Source organism: Coturnix japonica, chromosome 1 (assembly GCF_001577835.2).
Source record: "Coturnix japonica isolate 7356 chromosome 1, Coturnix japonica 2.1, whole genome shotgun sequence".
Lineage (NCBI taxonomy): Eukaryota > Metazoa > Chordata > Aves > Galliformes > Phasianidae > Coturnix > Coturnix japonica.
The window spans coordinates 113,896,731-113,914,963 of record NC_029516.1 but is presented as its reverse complement, the minus strand read 5'-3'; the positions used below and the strand labels follow the sequence as shown (position 1 = coordinate 113,914,963).

General features: G+C 33.8%; 2 protein-coding genes and 1 long non-coding RNA gene across 16 annotated transcripts in view; 2 read left to right on the top strand and 1 right to left on the bottom strand.

The window, feature by feature from the left end:
* The window catches only part of LOC107306151 (rho GTPase-activating protein 32-like), a 670,538-nt gene that overhangs the window by 376,335 nt on the left and 275,970 nt on the right, over positions 1 to 18,233 (top strand). The window lies entirely within an intron of this gene.
* The window catches only part of LOC116652501, a 659,218-nt gene that overhangs the window by 368,292 nt on the left and 272,693 nt on the right, over positions 1 to 18,233 (bottom strand). The gene's annotated exons all lie outside the window — the stretch shown is intronic.
* STS (steroid sulfatase) overlaps positions 1 to 18,233 on the top strand; it is a 97,543-nt gene that overhangs the window by 50,618 nt on the left and 28,692 nt on the right. For 7 of the 8 annotated variants that reach the window (XM_015848910.2, XM_015848896.2, XM_015848871.2 and 4 more), the window contains 2 exons: positions 7,931 to 8,068; positions 16,858 to 17,017. In XM_015848910.2, coding sequence (XP_015704396.1) covers positions 7,931 to 8,068; positions 16,858 to 17,017 — 298 coding nt within the window. The remainder of the gene's footprint in view (positions 1 to 7,930; positions 8,069 to 16,857; positions 17,018 to 18,233) is intronic. The other variant, XM_015848904.2, reaches the window with a different exon arrangement.

Here is an 18,233-nt window from a genome sequence, read left to right as displayed (position 1 = left end):
GAAAAATGAATTAAAAAATATATAAAAATAAAATAAAAATATTATAAATATTATAAATATAAAAATATTATTTGCTTTATAATATATAATATCTAAGTTCAGTTTCCACATTCAGCAAAGATGAAAAAAGTTGTCTACAGAAACATGAAAGGTGAAACAATCTTATGGCAGTTTCAGTTTTGTTTGATAAAAATTATTAAAATGAAACAAGACATTGACATATGACTATTTTTTTTTTCCAAAAAATGCAGATGATTAAAGTCTAGTATTACATTTGCTTACCTGTTTAAAATTATTCATACTTTAATCTGACAAATTTTTTGCATTATGCATTTGGATCTAAAGATATATACATATTCAATTTAAAACTGACTCTAATTTAAGAAATGTTTAAACCTTTGAAGATAAAGATTAATTTTTCTTTTATCACTCTTCTGTTATCAATTACCATCAACTTTTATTGAAATAATCAAGTAGTTGAAGCTTTAATTTCATCTGACAGTCTAATTCAAAAAGGAATAGCATCCTTTGATTGCCATTTACCTAGACCCTATCCAAAATATGGAGGAAAACACTGAAGATCCTGGGGAAGTAGGCAGTATCCTTTGCATTGTGCATTTTACTGGCACAGATAAAATAGCATATTGTTCTCAGAAGTAAGATGCAAATTTACCCTCAAATTTATCACATCTTTCCTGAAAGATGCAAATGTGATTCAACCTCTAAAATCTCATGACCATCACTCATATTTTAGCATTTTAATCATGCTAAGAATGATGATTTTCATTAGCCTTGTGTAGAAAATATAGATATAAGGTGTAAAAGTGAGCTTTATGCAATATGCTTATCAGTGCTTTATTATCTAAACATTAATAGGAAGATGGCCACCAAAATAGTTATACTTTTGACATTTAATAGTCCCCAAAACTATGTCATTATATGAAAATGAATATGAAAACCTTGTTGTCAATAAAGCAGCTGTACTTAGCTCCTCACAACCACAGTAACCAGAACTTAACTTAGTTTTAATATCCATGTATATTTCTGTAAGAGTAAAGTGTCATTTCAGTCTTCACATTTACAAAATTAGTTGAACTCCATATGAATAGGAAAATAAGAGATGAATTACTCATATCTAATTAATTATACATAGAGTACTAATTCTGTAGAATGTGTTTACAACTGTCCCATACCCAAAGACAGTCTCAAATTATTTTGTCATTTATAAATGTTGTTTAATATGAATGTTTGAATAAATGATACACTTGATGCTCATGTTATGATACATCACTCATGTAGGATTCATATAATTTACACATTACTTAATTCTTCACATGCTCAGAGATCCCTGCAATATGTACATCCTGAGATAGAATAACTCTTACTCAGTTGTCTCTGCAAAGGCTTCATCTTTTTATTTTTCCTCTTGTTGGTGTAATTTCCAGTTGTTGGTGTAGGTTCATCTGAGTCTCATCTTCTTGAGGGAGAGAACATACACTTAAGAAGGTCCTAATGAAATAAATGTGTAAGGAGGACCCCACTTATCTATTGTTGAGTGCCTAAGAAGTCGTATTTTTCCCCACTTAGAAAATGCCACTAACCACAAAAACTTCCTTGGTGACATCAATTCTGCTGCAGTTTTTCCATCTGTATTTGACTCAATTATTGACTTTTTCTCATTCTGCCAGCACAAGATCTTGTTTCCAGATAGGAATAAACCAATTCTTCACAACTGTGACTTCTTCTTAGTTACATACATTGTTATAAATATTGTATATATATTACATTATATATGCGTTATATGTATATTATTACATATTTTGTTATAGATATTGTTATATGTATATATTATATACATAATCTTGTTCCAAGATTAGCAACTAGTCTAGAACAGTGTGTCTAAAGAGTATCGGAGTGTCAGCAGAGGAAAAAAATTACTTCAGACCAATTCTACTGTTGTCCCACAGACTGAATGTTTCCTCAGTAGTGACAGCATTTTAAGTGTGTTTCCAGATTCTACCCTTGAGTTTAGTTAATTGGAAAGAAATATAGGTCAGAAAATCCAAGAAATCTTTGCTATGCAAGCAGATATATAGAAGTGATGATGATTGGATGTAGGCACCTTCTTGTCATGGTTTTATTATTTTTGCTTATTGTTATTCCACATCATACTGTGAAGTGCACTGAGAGTTAATTCTGTAGTCGTGGGACTGGTCCAAACCAGCCTATGAACCATTGACACTGCTCTTAATTAAGACACTGATAAAGAAGCAGTTTTTCAAAACAAGATTGTACTTGTTTAGCAGAATGTCCTTTTGACATTGGAAATTCTATTGAACTATAGTAGTAGAAACTTGGCACATTTTAGATCTCAGCTTTCTACTTTGAAGTCTTTGCTGGACAAATTGTATCCATAATGTAAATTTATAAATGACATTTGCGCAGTGAGACTGATTCAAAACTTTCTGCTTTCTAAATCTAATCTTTGCTTTCATCCTACAGGAATTATTACAATTTTTAAAATTATTTCTGTATTTATTTTCTCTTCTAATCAGTCATATTAGCTGTTACTTTTCCTCACCATTGTAGTTCATATGCTAATACTCTCTCTATACAGAATCGTGTCTTTTTAGGTGAGTGCATTCAATCAATGGGCTACTTAATGTTCCATACTACCAATCTATTACTTTGTCCCAGAATTTCCACTTCCTAGTGACTGCATTATAGCTCTGAATGTTAAACAAGTTTCATGCAGAGTTTATGTACTGCTCACCATATGTGCAGCAACTTCTTGTTTTGCTGTCAGTGGTTTTATTATTTTCCATCTTTACCTCTAGTGATGTGCTCAGTGAGTGGGTCTGAAAGTGATAATTACTTCCCCACTGCAGAGACAAACTGATTTACATATTTATCAAGGGGAAACTGTACAGCTTTAAGTGTATCACAAAACATTTGCATATTTATAACCTGAAATGTGCAAAAGCTAAAATTAAGATATGGATGTCTTGATCTCAGTTACTAAGCTGATTTTTATACAAAGGTTTTAGTCAGTGTATTTTGTAATCAGATCAGTATATTAAATAATGAAGTCTCTTTTTTTATCTCACAAAATCAACATAGAGATTAAAATGTTTGTTAACTTGTTAAAGATGGTGGGCAGAAGTTGCAACATTAAATCTTAATAGGGTGAAAATATTAGCCTTTGAGCCTGGAAGAGATGATGGGTTTACCTTAATTTAATTCCTGTACCAGGAAGAAGGTCACAAGAAATTTAATATGTAGTAGATATTTAGCTGAATGACATCATTATCTTTTCTGTGAGCAGTATAGGCTTCCAAATATTTATACATCTTGGGGTAATGTGTAGGAAGTTATGCATGTATTTAAAACACTCTTAGCCTGTCACTCTCAGATGTAAGCCCCTTCAGCTTCAAAACATGTTTCTTGTCATTCTGATTAGTTATGCTATTCAAAAGCAAACATTAACATCATCAGGGAATTCTGAAACATAAACTAAAAGGAAAAGAAGTCTCTAGGCTGAGATGTGATGGCTGATCTTCCCAGATCAATCTTTGTAATTATCTCAAGCTTACTCTAAACTTCTGGGTTTGACAGAGTCATGTGAAAGTCTGCTGAGTGGGATAAAAAGTTCTATTAAAATAAACTTCCTTTATTATGAACTGTCTTGTCCTGAGTCATCTTTAAATCTCCTTCTGAATGTTGCTGTTTCTTTGAATCAGGCAAACTGTTTCAAAGCTTTCCTAATAAGTTGAGAGATCTTTTTCCTAATACCTACTCTACACAGACATATTCTATACTCCATATTCTAGATCTCTTTTCTCCATAATTTCAGCAAGATTCTTCATTTCAAATTAATACTGGTAACCCTCCTGTCCTGTTGACTTCAAATGACAGTGAGCTAATTATGAAGCAAATACATTTTTCCCATTCTTGCTTGACTAGAAAAGATTTCCAAATTGCTAATACATTTGCATACACTTTATTGTTCAGTATTTGTGCCATGTTTTCAAACGAATAGTCATTTTTTATAAATCCTGTAACCTAATGTGTAATAATTGAGTGTAGAGGGAATCTTACATGGTTAAAAACTTCAAAAATTAATTTCAGCACATTATAGGCAGGGTCACCTTCCATTTACTCTTGTGTTAGGTGAGTTGAATAGTGGCATAGTGCTTTCTGTTTCCTCCTAAAGAGTAGAGTCAATTACTCTCATCATTTTTATACAGGTATCACTCCAATGAAGTCAGCATTTTCACTTTCAGAATAAAACAATCCTATAGTTTAAAATAGCTTGAAATGAGACTGGAGAACAGAATGTAGAGAGCTCAGCATGCTTCAGAGGAAGCTTTGCTAAAATTTTGAATGATTATCATCTTAATTAAAACATGCATCATCTTAAAGGTATTCTGATTTCTATTTATTTATTTATTTATTTATTTATTTTTAATAAATGAAAGAACAGTGTCTAATGATCAAATGTCTTTAATCAATGTTAGCAACCTGAATTGGAATGTACATTCCTAGAATGGCATTAGCAGGAGAATGTTGAACTTAAATTGTAGTTGCTCAGTAGGTTCAGAATTCATGCAGCTCTTTCACTGTTAGATTTATTTTGTTGTTTGGAATGCTGTCTTTCAAATTCTGTTCTGTTCAAACCAGAAATATTTAAGCAGTAACATTTACAGAGATCAATGTGGATCTTAATTTTTTAAAACAGGACTTTCAATTCAGTCTTTTTAGTGAAGAATATTTCTATTTTTATTAATAGTTTCCTATATTAGGGATTTCAAGCCATCATCACTTAAACTGAGCTACAGTTTTCCTAGTGTTTTGACTTATTTATCCTACAGTTTCATATTCTGGATAAGCATTTTACTTCTACAAAGTTTTTACATGTGTATTTTGTTCAATGAGTACAAATGGGATTCAAAGCATGCAAAAGCCCCATTTCTGTAATTAAAGATCACATACGATGACGTATGATACATATCCAGTCATATTTTGTGTGAAGTAATAGTTTCACCATCTTATTCCAAACTCATTTAGCTGTCCACAACAATTATAAAAAATTAACTCATGTCGTAAATTTCTTGCACTTCAGATAGGATTTATTTTTCTTTGTTTGGTCACCAGTATGCAGGTATTTAATTTTCAATTTGTTGCCTGTTTTCTCTTTTAAAAATGCCTTTTTGCAGTAATGGCTCACCTTTTTAAAAGTTAATCAGCTAAAACAGCCTCGGTGAAAGTCCTCCTTGTTCATTAACTAAGATTATCTGAGTATGCTTATATATCAGCCTTAGCTTAATTCTAAAGTATCTCTGTAATTTAAAGAAATAATCAAATTAGAAGAGTAAAAAAAAAAAAGTTATTAGCAAATGATTAAAGATGTACTTTCCTTTTTTTATACTCTTTGCTTTCAAAATTAATATAATATTTGGCAATATGTCAAAGATATCTAGTTACATTTTTATTCTATTTTAGTTACCATTTGGAAATGCTAATAAGTAAATGTATGGCACTTGCTTGCGGAAACCATATCATTCAGATATACTATACAAGGTCTTATTTCACACACTTTTTTTCTAATTTATACAGTGTTCATTGCAGAAGGTGTAGCTGTTCAAGACAGAAACCAAAGTTTTGGGTTGTTTCTGTGAGTTCATTGAGAAAATGTCATTCTATGACTACCGTATTTGAATTAATTAATTCTGAGAGGAATGAGCAAGTCAAAATTAACATTCAAATTGGAGTGTGCCGGAATTTATAAATAAAAAGGATAAAAAGAAAATCACAGAATCACAGAATTGCTGGGGTTGCTAAAGCAGGTTTCCTAGAATCGGTCGCACAGGTAGGCCTCCAGATGGGTCTTGAATTTCTCTATAGAAGGTCTTCACACCCTCTCTGGATAACCTAACCTCTTCCAATGCTCTGTCACCCTTATAAAAAATTCTTCTGCATGTTAGTACAGAACTTCCTATGTTCAAGTTTTAGGCCATTACTCCTTGTCCTATCACTCTGCACCACTGGGAAGAGCCTGGCCTCATCTACATGCCTCCCACCTCCCTTTATATTGTTATGAACATTAATCAGATCCCCCCTCAGTCTTCTTTTTCACTGGTTGAACAGACCCAGGTTACTCACCCTGTCCTCATATGGGAGATGCTTCATCATCTTTGTGGCCCTCTGCTGGACTTTGTTTAGGAGAACCCTGTCTTTTTTCATCTGAAGAGCTCAAAACTGGATACAGTATACTAAATTTGGCCTCACCAGTGCAAATTAGAGGGGGAGGATCATGTCCCTCAACCTGTTGTCCACTCACTTTTTAATGCACTTGAGGATATCATTGGTCTCCTTGACCACGAGGGCACATTGCTGGCTTATAGCCAACCTGTTGTCAACCAGGACTCATGAGTCCTTCTCTGCAGAACTCCTTTCCAACAGATCTACCCCCAGTATTTACTGATGCATGCCTTTATTCCTCAAGTGCAAGACTGTATGTACACTTGCTCTTGTTAAACTTTAACAGGTTCCACCCTGCCCAATTCTCCAGTCTCTCTAGGTCTAGTTGAATGGTAGTACAGCCTCCCAATGTGTCAGCCACTTCTTCTAGCTTTTTATCATCAGCAAACTTACTGAGCTGGGACTCTGTCCTATCATCCACATCATTGATAAATATGTTGAACAAGACCAGAACCAGCACTGATCCCTGAGAAATGCCACTAGTTACAGGCCTCAAAAATTATCATTATATGCTCTGGAATTCACAGAATAGCAGAATCACAGAATCACAGAATGACCCAGATTGGAAGGGACCTCAAGGATCATGAAGTTCCAACCCCCGTGCCTGGCAGGGCCACCAAACTTCCACATTTACTAGATCAGGTTGCCCAGGGTCCTGTCCAACCTGGCCTTGAACACCTCCAAGGACGGGGCATCCACAACCTCCCTGGGCAGCCTATTCCAGGACCTCACCAATCTTCTAGTAAAGAACTTCCCCCTTACATCCAACCTAAATCTACCCTCTTTCAACTTAAATCCATTTCCCCTTGTCCTGAATTCCTGAAGAATAAGGTTAAAACTCATTTGCAGGCTGATGTGTGCTATATTCTTATTCTTTGGTTAGTTTCCAAGACCAATTATTTTAGGTTCCTAATCAGTATAAAATTCACTGAAGATAGTTACAAAGAGTGGATTCACACTCATTAGTACAGAAGCCCTCTTTAAAGAATTCAGTCTAAATAAATTTAGATGTATGTGCAGTGCAAGACTTTTCTACTGTGCCAAGGGAAAGAAGTCTTTTGTGTAAATGAAATGTGAGAACCCACTCTTTGTTGGAATTTCAGAACATCATCATGTGGATTTTTCTTTTAATTGTGTGCTCATGTGTTTGTTACCTTGCATGTTAAAAGTGTAAAAGATATCTAGCCTTGTATGAAAACGAATTAGTGACTAATTAGTAGGCTTTTTTTTTTCTTCTTTTGAGAATTTTTTATTCTAGCATTCACACAGATTTTTGCCATGCTGACTCTGTAGGTTTGTAGGCAGCGCAGCTTTACCTCAAACTGTTAACTGTATTCTGTATACTGAGACTCTTTCAGATATCCTCAGAGGTTTGAGTTTTCTTCTTGTGGGGTCTTCATCACTGAAAGCAATTGCTTCCAAAGATTACTGGTTCTCTGTGGATTAGCTCATTTTTCATTTGTACACAAATCTTCTCATTTTATATTTCAAGAAACTGCTGCAGTGGAACCACAGTCTTGACCGCAACAATCCCTACTGCATAAAGGATCCCCTACTGCATCCTTTATGTTGCCAATTACTACGTGTTTTCATACATGCCAAGGTAAATTAAGACACTATGTTGCTTTTTTTGTTGTTTGGTTGTTGTTTTTGTTTTTTTTCTATTTAGGACAGATGCTGGATGTTCTGGAGAATTATAATCTGAGCAGTAGATCTCTGGTATACTTTTCATCTGACCAAGGGGCTCACATTGAAGAAATCTCTAGCTCTGGAGAAGTCCATGGGGGTTGCAACGGTATATATAAAGGTGAACATTCTCTGATTATTTTTTTTCTTTTGAAAATTGCGCCAGAAAATATTGTCTTGTTTTTCTTCCAAATCTGTAGCAATAGGGTCAAAAATTTCAAAATTCAGTTTCTTAATAGTAAGCTGCTCATGACCTTCACACTAAATCCAAGCATAGGCAGTAAATATGAGTTAACTCATGAAACAGAGCAGTTCAACCAGAATGTGTTTCAGTGAGATCTCTGTGGAGTTGTATTACTATCAAATGGACTCTTGAATTGGCTAGATACCAAAAAGCTAGCTTTCAAAAGGTGTTAGTTTATAGTACTTTACTATCATGGATGGACAGCAGAACAAAAAAGGAAAAATATTGTTTATGAGCCATGAGCAATCATATATGGGAGTTTAATACAACAGAGTGAGTGGGAATCACACAAAGAGACAATAAAGAGCAGAGGACTGGTATTGTGTTCATTGCAGAAAATGTAAAAATAGTTATGTTAAAAACTAAAATGAGAAGTTGGATGTAGTTTGGGATAGGCAAGTTCCACAACATCCAGAGAATGACAAGATTTAAAAAAAAAAATTAAAAAAAAAGTCAGAATTGAGAAGATTGTTTTAGAGTAGTAGAGTAGTGCCTACCTATTGAGTACCAATTTGTAAATGGAAAGATAATACTTTAATTAGGGGAGTTTTGTTCCCTCAGTACATATATTAACAAAATGTATACTCTAAAATCTATTTGCTCTGGACTGGAATGTGTTTAATGTCTACCTTATTGCTACACACTTTCTCCTTGTGATATTACCCAAGAATGTGGTTCCAACATAGGAATAAACAAACTTACTGTCAGCAATTTGTTTTTGACAAAGGTAGAAAAAAAAAAAAAAAAAAAAAAAAAGAGATAATAGTGTGAGAGGAGGAAGAGTGTGAAGATGCAGGAATTATGCTTAATTGCATGGTTATAAAATTTGGTCAGGGATTGGTTATTACATTCAGGTGTATCAGGTCAGGTTTGGGCAGCGACTGATTTTACAGAACCATAAAATCACAGAGAAAATGAGACTAGAAAGTGCCTCTGAAAGTTTTTACTTTCTAGAGTTGGCTAGGGAGGGCTTCTGATGGCTGTGTCCAGTCAAATTTTGAAAATTTCCAGTGATGAACAATCCACAAAACCCTCTGGCAACTTGTTCCACTAGGCACTCTAGCTCCCTTACCATAAAAATACTTTTTCTTATGTTTTAAAGTAACATCTTATGTTTCAGTTTGAGTCCACTACCTCTTATCATGTCCCTGGGCACAACTAAAGAGCCTTATTTCATCTTCTTCACTTGGATAATTCCATGTAAAATACATGGATAAGAACCACCCCCACCCAGCTTTCTCTTCTCCAGGCTGAACAGTCCCAGCTATCAGCCTCTCCTCACATGCTGGAGTATTACATTTAAACCATCTAATTCCCCGTCCCTGGAGACTTTCAAGGCAAGGCTGGATCAGGCTTTGGGCAACCTTGCCTAGCTGTGGATGTCCCTGTTCATTGCAGGGGAGCTGGACTAGATTGCCTCTAAAGGTCCCTTCCTACCCTAAGATTCCATGATTGTGTTAAACTACATTAAATTTTTCATGGCTCACCTTTGAACTCACTCCATGTCCATATCTCTTCTGTACTGATGATCCCAGAACTGAAATCAGCACTTCAGGCATATCTTATCAGGTCTGAAAAGAATGAAAGAATCACTTCTCTTGACCTTCTATCAACATTCTCCTGCTGCAGCCAAAGACACTGTTGACCTTCATTGCCCCAAGTCTACATTCAATTAGTCAGGTACCAGGACCTGCAGATATTTCTCTGCAAAGATGCTTGGTCCCCAGCTTTTTCTGGTGCAAGAGCACAGCAGATTTCTTCAGAAATGCAGGTTTGGCACATTCCTTTGCAGAACTTCATGAGTTTTCAGTCAGCCAATTACTCTATACCATCATGGTTCCTCTGGATGGCAGCAAGATCATCTGGTGAATCTGTCTTGTAACATCTGCAAAACTGCACAAAGGAAGAAAGATACATAGAGTAAGCAATAACAATGCAGTAAAATTTTCAAGTGAAAGGACTCCACTCCTTTTAGTCAGTAGGCATCTTTCTGAAAAAGTGATCCTTGGACCTTACGACAGCTATAAAGGAATCGGTACATTAGCAAAACAAGTAATGCTGAAGTCATGAGGTTACAGAGCATCAGATGGATTCCCTTGGGTTAACACCAGAGTGAAATCTATCTTAAACATTAGCACATAAGCCTTACATGGTGCTTTAAGTAATTATGGAACCATATGGTTACCTATCTGTAGCTGAAGGCACAGCCCGAGGTGTTTTAGAAGCTCTAAAAAATATTTGCTTTCTAGGATGCCAGACATAAGACAGAGGATTAATGATGACAAGAAAAAAAGAAAACGAATACACTGGGGAATATGCCTTCCTGAGGAATAGTTTGATTGAATGGAGTAGTTTCTATTAAACTTTACAGAATTTTGTATTCATACTTAGAGAACAGAAAGCAATTTGAAATAGATCTTATCTGAATTAATAAAAATCTGATTGACTGGGTTATCTTGGGAGTGGTATGTCTTTTATTTTCAAAATGAATTATACCATGGTTTGTAGTTGCCTCTTATGCTATACTGGAAGTACTACAATGTAGTAAAATAACGAGCCATAAAATAATTACTATGTAAGAAATAAAATAATTATTGTATGAGTGAGGTTCTTAATAATATAAAAAGAAATTAAGAAATACCTATGCAATCAGCTAATTGTACATTTACAGATTTAAAATACAAAGAACTCTGTTTTATCTTTCATTGTCACCATCTCTGTATCAGCCCTCAATTTAACAAGTATATTAAGAATAATTTGCAGAAGAGTTGAAGTGGAAATGTTCAATTGATTGTGTAATAAGCAATTTTCATGCATAAGGATTTATTTATATTAGCAGTCAAGTGTTAAGGCTCTGTACATCTCTGATGGAATTAGTGAATACCAGACCTGTAAAATACGTAAGTCTCAGACACTGTTATAACAGTGTGATTGAAAACGTAAAAAGAACAATCCCTATTTGTTTGTGTGCATGCACTAGGAGCTCTATTCATTTGCAAAACTGGAGGACATTTGTGTCTTTCCTCCCTGCCTTAGCTAAATAATCTTAGTTACGTACCTTTTTGTATATGAGTACTGGATATGAAAATATGAATCAAGACACTTAACCCTCTTGTCAAAGCTGGTGCACGATATTGAGCAATAATTGTACTGCCCTAAATCAAAAGCTCTCCACAATTTGTACTCACTAATTTGTCTTGATATCCAGACAAATCCGCACCAATAACAAATATAAGAGGAGATTTGAGAGTTAGGCTTTCAATGCAAAACTGAATACAAAAAAATATTATTTGATGTTATTATTATTCTATATCCTGACTGTGGAAAGATCACTCTAAATTTGGATATCTCTTGAAATTAGAACTAATGTGGTTTTTAACTAGTTGATACCTAGTGTGATTTTCCAGTGTCCTTTTTTAAGGATATTATTAGATAATATGGAAGTGATGGATTAAAACAGTGAGTCCTCTTTCCAGTTGCCTTTTTCTGACAGATGTCAAAACCAGAAGCCTCAGAAGATGATGCAGGAGCTTTACTTCTTCAGAGGAGACTTCCAAGTCCTGTGTAGTATGACCTTGGTATTAGACACAAATCTTGACAATTACAATTCTGGAAACGCTTTTAGCATTAAGTATTACAATTTTTCATCATATAAGTATGAAGGTCTGCTTTGAGTTTAAATTTTTAGCAATGAAATACATATTAAAGAAGACAGTTACTGTTGTGAAGTGGGACAATTTCAGATTCCATTAAACATCTCTTTGAAGTGTAATATTTCTTCTTTGATAAAGGAGTAATAAGCTACTATGTCTTACCTTTCTTTTCTATATTTTTATTGTGACTCTTTCCCCTTAATACTTCATTCAGAAATGTATTGTCGGGTTAGTGTCTGCTCTGTTTGATGTGTTGACCTTTGCCCCTGATTTCTTATTGTTGTTTCTGTTTTTGTTTCTTTTTTCTTTTGTGAAATATTTCAAATTGTACAATACATTCTCTTGAAATAGCCTTTTTGTGTTTTCTATGCATTATCTATTTAACTTTTTATATTAGCAGCTTCATTTTGTATCCCACCTGCTAACTTTTTATTTTATTGATTACAATTGTGCTTTAAACATAAGGCTTAGCATAGGTCCATTTTATTATATGTACAGTTAAGGTTATTATATAATAACTAAGAGCATAGACTCTAGTTCAATTATTTTTTCTATAATTTCAATTGCGCTGCAAATATTCATATAGAATTTGAACTTGCATTTTGTTTCTTCTTCATCCTGCTTGGTGAGAAGTCCATTATCCTGAATTTGACAAATCAGTGATACTCAGTGTCATATGTAGATTTTGTTCAGTTTTACAACTCTCTCCAGTTCCAATATTGAAGTAAATGTATTAAAATAATGAAGGACATTGTACAGAGTAGCATCAAGATACCTTACTATTTAGTTTTTTGCAAGGGTCCTAAGTGGTTTTACATATTTTTTCCCTAACTGTTAGTCAGATTTTGATTCATGACAACTTTTAGTCCCCTAGCAACTGTTTAATATTCCAGAAACTTTTCTTGAAGGTCCTTGTCATAAGTCTTTTGAATTTTTAAATGTAGATGCAGCCTCTGTAGCAAAATTGGAATGACTATTTTAGTAAGATCTTCTGCCCAACAGCTCAGGATCTTCTGAATGATTCTTGGGTACGCACTCGATAATATACTTTTTCTTAGCTACTTAGTGTTTTTAAGAGATTACTTTCTCTTGGAAATGTGTGAATTCCTGCAAACCTTATTAACCAATAAGTCCTTTGCATCCTTTAGGCCCATTAGTTCCTTTGGAGTCCTCCAGTTTATGATACCTAGTGAATGACACCTGACAAAACCAATATTTCTTACCAACTTAGCCATTGATTTTTCAAACAACATCTATTATAGATCTGTGAGTCCTAAACACAGACAGGTGAAAATAATTAGCTGGTATTTTTATTGAAATTGATGCATTTTCACTATACTGCAGCTACCAGTTTATTCAGCAATGTTTATGTTATTAGTAAAACTTTTCCTTTCAGTAATTCAAAGAGAAGTCAAATTGATCCTCACTTTCACTGCAGAAACTGTGCTAATAAATATTTAGTAATATGAGTTAGTTTCTCTTTTGACTTTAATGAGAGTAGGCATTGAATTTATTTCCAATGTACTGTATTTTTTCTTTCTCTGAAGTGGTCCAATTTTTAGTTTTATTTTTTAATAATCCAGACATCTTGTACTTTTGACTAAAACAATAAATTTCCTGTGGAAGAATTTCACTTATTTAGAAGAAAGATGAAGAAGATAATATATCTGTATGATCTGTGTTTCACCTGTACAGGAACAATTCAAGTTGAAAATTAATAAAAGAAGTATGAAAAAAGGATTGAAAATCAGTGTAATAATGAGTATGCATGCAAGTAAAAACAAATAGCTTTTTGATGCTTTTGTAAGATTAACAGTAGTAACAAGATCTGATTATCAGTATTTGTAGTGGAAAGTCTACAACAAGCAGGTGGGCAAACAATTACTTTCCTTATATTTTCATAGTTTTGAAGGGTTTGTTTTTATATGAGTTCAAAAAGGAATGAAATGGTAGCATGGTTATAATCCAAGAGATCTAAAAAAACTTATCTTAAATACTTTTCATCATGCATCATTCAAAATATTAGTAGCGATATACCACAGAGTTCTCTTTTGTATATCAACTTCCATACAAGCTCTATTCCCAAAGTTAGGTAATAGTAGTCAATTTAAAGCAGAGGGAGTGGGAAAAGAGATATTCTTATGGCAAAGATTTGAGATGTGGTTAAAATGGAAATTTGAGATCATGTTGTGGATGACTGCAGAGAGTTATGTCTATTGTGTGTCTGCTCCTGCAGTTTTCAGAAAAAGGTAAACGTAGGCTGTTGTTCAATAAAACACTAAAGGGTTCAACTATTCAGAAAGCTTAGATAGCTAAGCATGAAAATACAGCCTGGGGTGTTTTGTGCTGTTTTAAAAACACTTTTAGAAAAATTTAAAAGAAGAAAACTAAAATATTGCTACTCTGCTTAGAGTTTGCCAGGAATAAAGACTGCTAAGTTTCTGCCTTTTCTCTGTCTCAGTGTTGCTGACTCCAAGAAAAACAGAAAACTAATGAGTTAGATTTTGAAATAGCAAGAGATTTTATTTTTACATAATGACCTTTTGTGGAATCTTTATTTTTCTTTTAATATTTCAGCTGTTTGAATTTTTGCATCGTGTTTCAAGCATCAGTGTGAAATCCTTATTTATTCTGTAAGGGAAATAAAAGCAGAGAGCTTGAACAACATGTAATAGCTACAATTTGAAAGACAATATATATCAAAATTTTCATTTCATTTCAAACAAATCTAGTGATGTCACTAAACAAAGTTTTAGTAAAGTGGAAAACTGTGTAGGCATAGAATACAGTCTTCCTTAGTAACCTGTCATTCCTGCCCTAGTTCCCTGCTATTTTTCTATCTTCCTAATATCTCCTCCAGAGTTATTAAAAAAATATGCTCCAATTAGTCTTTTCAAATGAAAACAGTCTTTTCTTCATTGAAGTACACAAGGAGATAGTCCTACTGTGGAGTCCATTTTTGCTTTTTTATCTCACGGTAGGCAGGGAGTGTTTGCTGAGTACTCTGTTTGTGCTGGGGTTATTTGGAAGTTTTCTATCTCTATAATGATTCAGGAAAATTGTACTGTGAATTTAGTAGCTCTAAAAGTTATCCAGTATCTTGGGTTTAAAAGTTGCAGTGTATGTGGGAATGGATTTCAACACTTACCTTGAAATTACTTCAAATTACACAAGACAAAAATCAAAGGAACAGTAAAAATAGAATTTATTTAAACAGTCCAATCTACAAAACACTGTTACTAAGCTCAGACAAATGTGCAGAGGTAAGAGGAACAAAACAATGAAAATTACCTTTAGAAGGTAGATACACTCTCAGGATTTTCTCCATCTTGTACAGCCAACAGGCTGTTGGGATGTTTATACAGAACTAGGACCTGGCTCATATAGGTATATCATCTCCCTGGGATACATTTTCACTGAAAAAATATTTTAATTTGCAAACATCTATAATTTAATATCCTTTTCCTGGATTCATGTTCAGACTTAAATACTCCTGCTAGGCAGGATTTATTGTGGTTCATAAGCCAGTTGAGCTATTAACCTTGACACTTTCCTGCTGGGTAACATACAATGCCCAACTTGCTCTTGAAGTGCAAATGACTATTGTACATGGATGGCTAGAGACATCTTTTGTACAAAAGGTGAACAAAGTTTCTTGACATCTATCTCATTTTTTGAAGTTAAGGTATTAAATATTTGGCATAGTTTATTCTGCTAAATGGTAGTGATTTAAAGCCAAATAACCAAATAACATCTTTATAAATTTAAATCTACATTTTATTTAGTTAGTTATTTTGAAATTCCTTTTTCCTTCAACAATAATTTAAACAAAAATAATCCTTGCATCTAATTTTTAACTTTTATATTAGGTACCAATGTACTAGCTTAATGTACAGATTAAGCAAATAATTTTGCTTGTTGCACTGTTGTATATTAGGTTTTTGTTTGTTTGTCTGTTTGTTTTTTAATGTCAGATTAATAATTAATTATGTTTCCTGGCTACTTTATATTATATATTCAGCATCACATATTTTGATGAAACCTAAAAGGAAATTATGCAGTAGTGTATTGTAAGAAAAAACCACAAGCTAAAAGATTTCTGCCACAAAACTCTCTATACATAAACAGTTGTGAAATTGCCATCTTATTATTAATGAGTGAAAAAAAAAAAATGTAGGAAAAGAAATATCCGTTCTGGATCCTCCAATACGGAAATGGAAAAATGTCATGGAGATGTCAAGGCAGTATGTATGGCCTGGGCTTGACAATGAAGATCTGAAAATCCTCGTTCATTGAAGTTCTGAGCCATGAAGGAAACACTTCATTGTGATATTTTCTTTTATTAATTGATTTATTTTTACTTGAAATAGGAGAAACAAATGTAGACATATAATATTTGAGCCATGAGTTACTGTTGGCTTCACTTAGTGATGTGATTTCAACATACACATTCCATTCTATTTCTAATAGAATTTCTAATAGTATAAAATTTATATTCCATTTCTAATTTCCATTATTATTATAATTGTAGCAAATTTCTAAATAGTGCATTTATTTAGAGAATTCAGTAACATGTTTAAATTGATAATTCTAAATAAAGACTTTCGACACCATTTTAATAAAATATATATTTTCTGGTTTTATACCTTAGATTGAGTCATACTTCAATTTATTTAGATTCCTGTTTTGTAGTTATGTCTGTATATATCTGTAAGATTCATTTCCTTGATCAAATTTTCTATGAAGAATTTTGCAAGATGCCTTTTTATTTCCCACAACTATTATTTATTTATTTAGTATAACTAAATACACTTTATAAACTCTGTCTAATAATAGCAAATTTATTATAGAAAAGATTCTGATTGTAGGTGGGAAATCTAGTACACTATACCTAGCAAGTTAAAATGCATTTCATGAAAAACTACTGTAGCATGACATAAACGGTGTCTTGTGGTGTTGTACACTGTTTTTCTTGGGAGAAACTGGTGTCTTATCAAACACTTTCTTTTTCAGGTGGAAAATCAACTAACTGGGAAGGAGGTATTCGTGTGCCAGGGCTTCTCCGTTGGCCTGGAGTGATACAGGCTGGCACTTATATTGATGATCCAACGAGCAACATGGATATTTTTCCTACCATTGTCAAACTTGCTGGGGCACAGTTACCCTATGACAGGTATGTGTACTCTCTAGTTATAAAAAGCTCTCTCAGTCTCAGTCTTGAGAAATCAGTCTCAAGCACTAATTATTTTCCTTACTTTCTTTTGTAACTGTTTTGGGTTCTTTTTGTTTGTTTGCTTGCTTGTTGTTTTTTTTTTCTTTTGTGGACATCATTTGTAAAGATCAGCTGTGTGGCTAGTTCAGAGAATTATAATACAGTTATGTCATCTGGTGCAGTAAGCCTGCAGGAAAGGGAAGTAGTACTGGACAGTTACAGAGTGAGAGTATAGCAAGTCACATCAAAATGCTAACTATGCTTTTCATTCAATTTATTGTTTTCTACCAAATGAGTAAAAATAATTTCTTAAGAGTGCTCTGTAGTCTGATACGTTTTAGTTTCTTTGGGAGATATCCATTCTCATCAGGAAGATGCACCTACCTAAATCACGTTGCCATCCAACTTCAGTATGTAGAGAAACTTGCTGCTACACTTGGCTTTGAACACATCTGCCATGCACAAACAACTTTTGAGCACAAAGCACCAAGAATCCACATGAGGTAGACCAGCCATGAGCAAAGACACTCGACTAATGATGATTCATCGAGTGTGTGCAGGAAATAGCAGGTCAGGACATGTGTAGGATATGAAAAATTAGTCAGACTTGCACTGAGATATCCCTTGCAAACAGAAACGCTGTCTAACCTAAGCAGTTCAGACTAATCTAAATCAGAACAGATCTTTTGCATTTCATTTTAATGTGTCTTGAGTGAAGACTCAGGCTTAGATATTCTCATAGAACTAACAGATGTGGACTATGCTGTGTATAAGACTACTAGAAGTATATTACTGGAAACAACTTTTCCCCATCAAAAATCTGTAGAACAGGTTGTATGCACTAGACATGAATCAGTCCTGCTCTCAGCTTAACAGTGGCCAAGCTTGCAGGAGCAAAACTGGAGTGAATAACTCAGGGAAGAAAACACGACAATTTGAAAATGTATCCCCTTGCTGCCAAGAATTTCACAGTCAGGTCTAGATCAAGGCTTAAAAAAATGTAATGTGTGCCCACCCTGTAGTAGTTATGAAACAAGAATTATATAGTCATGAAAACTGGCAGACATTTAAATGTTTAAGAGTAAAAAATATTTTTACAAAATGTTGCTCAAAATGTTTTAAGAGATACTTACCTGCTGACCTGTATACCAGCACAAATGAACTTCATATGAAACTT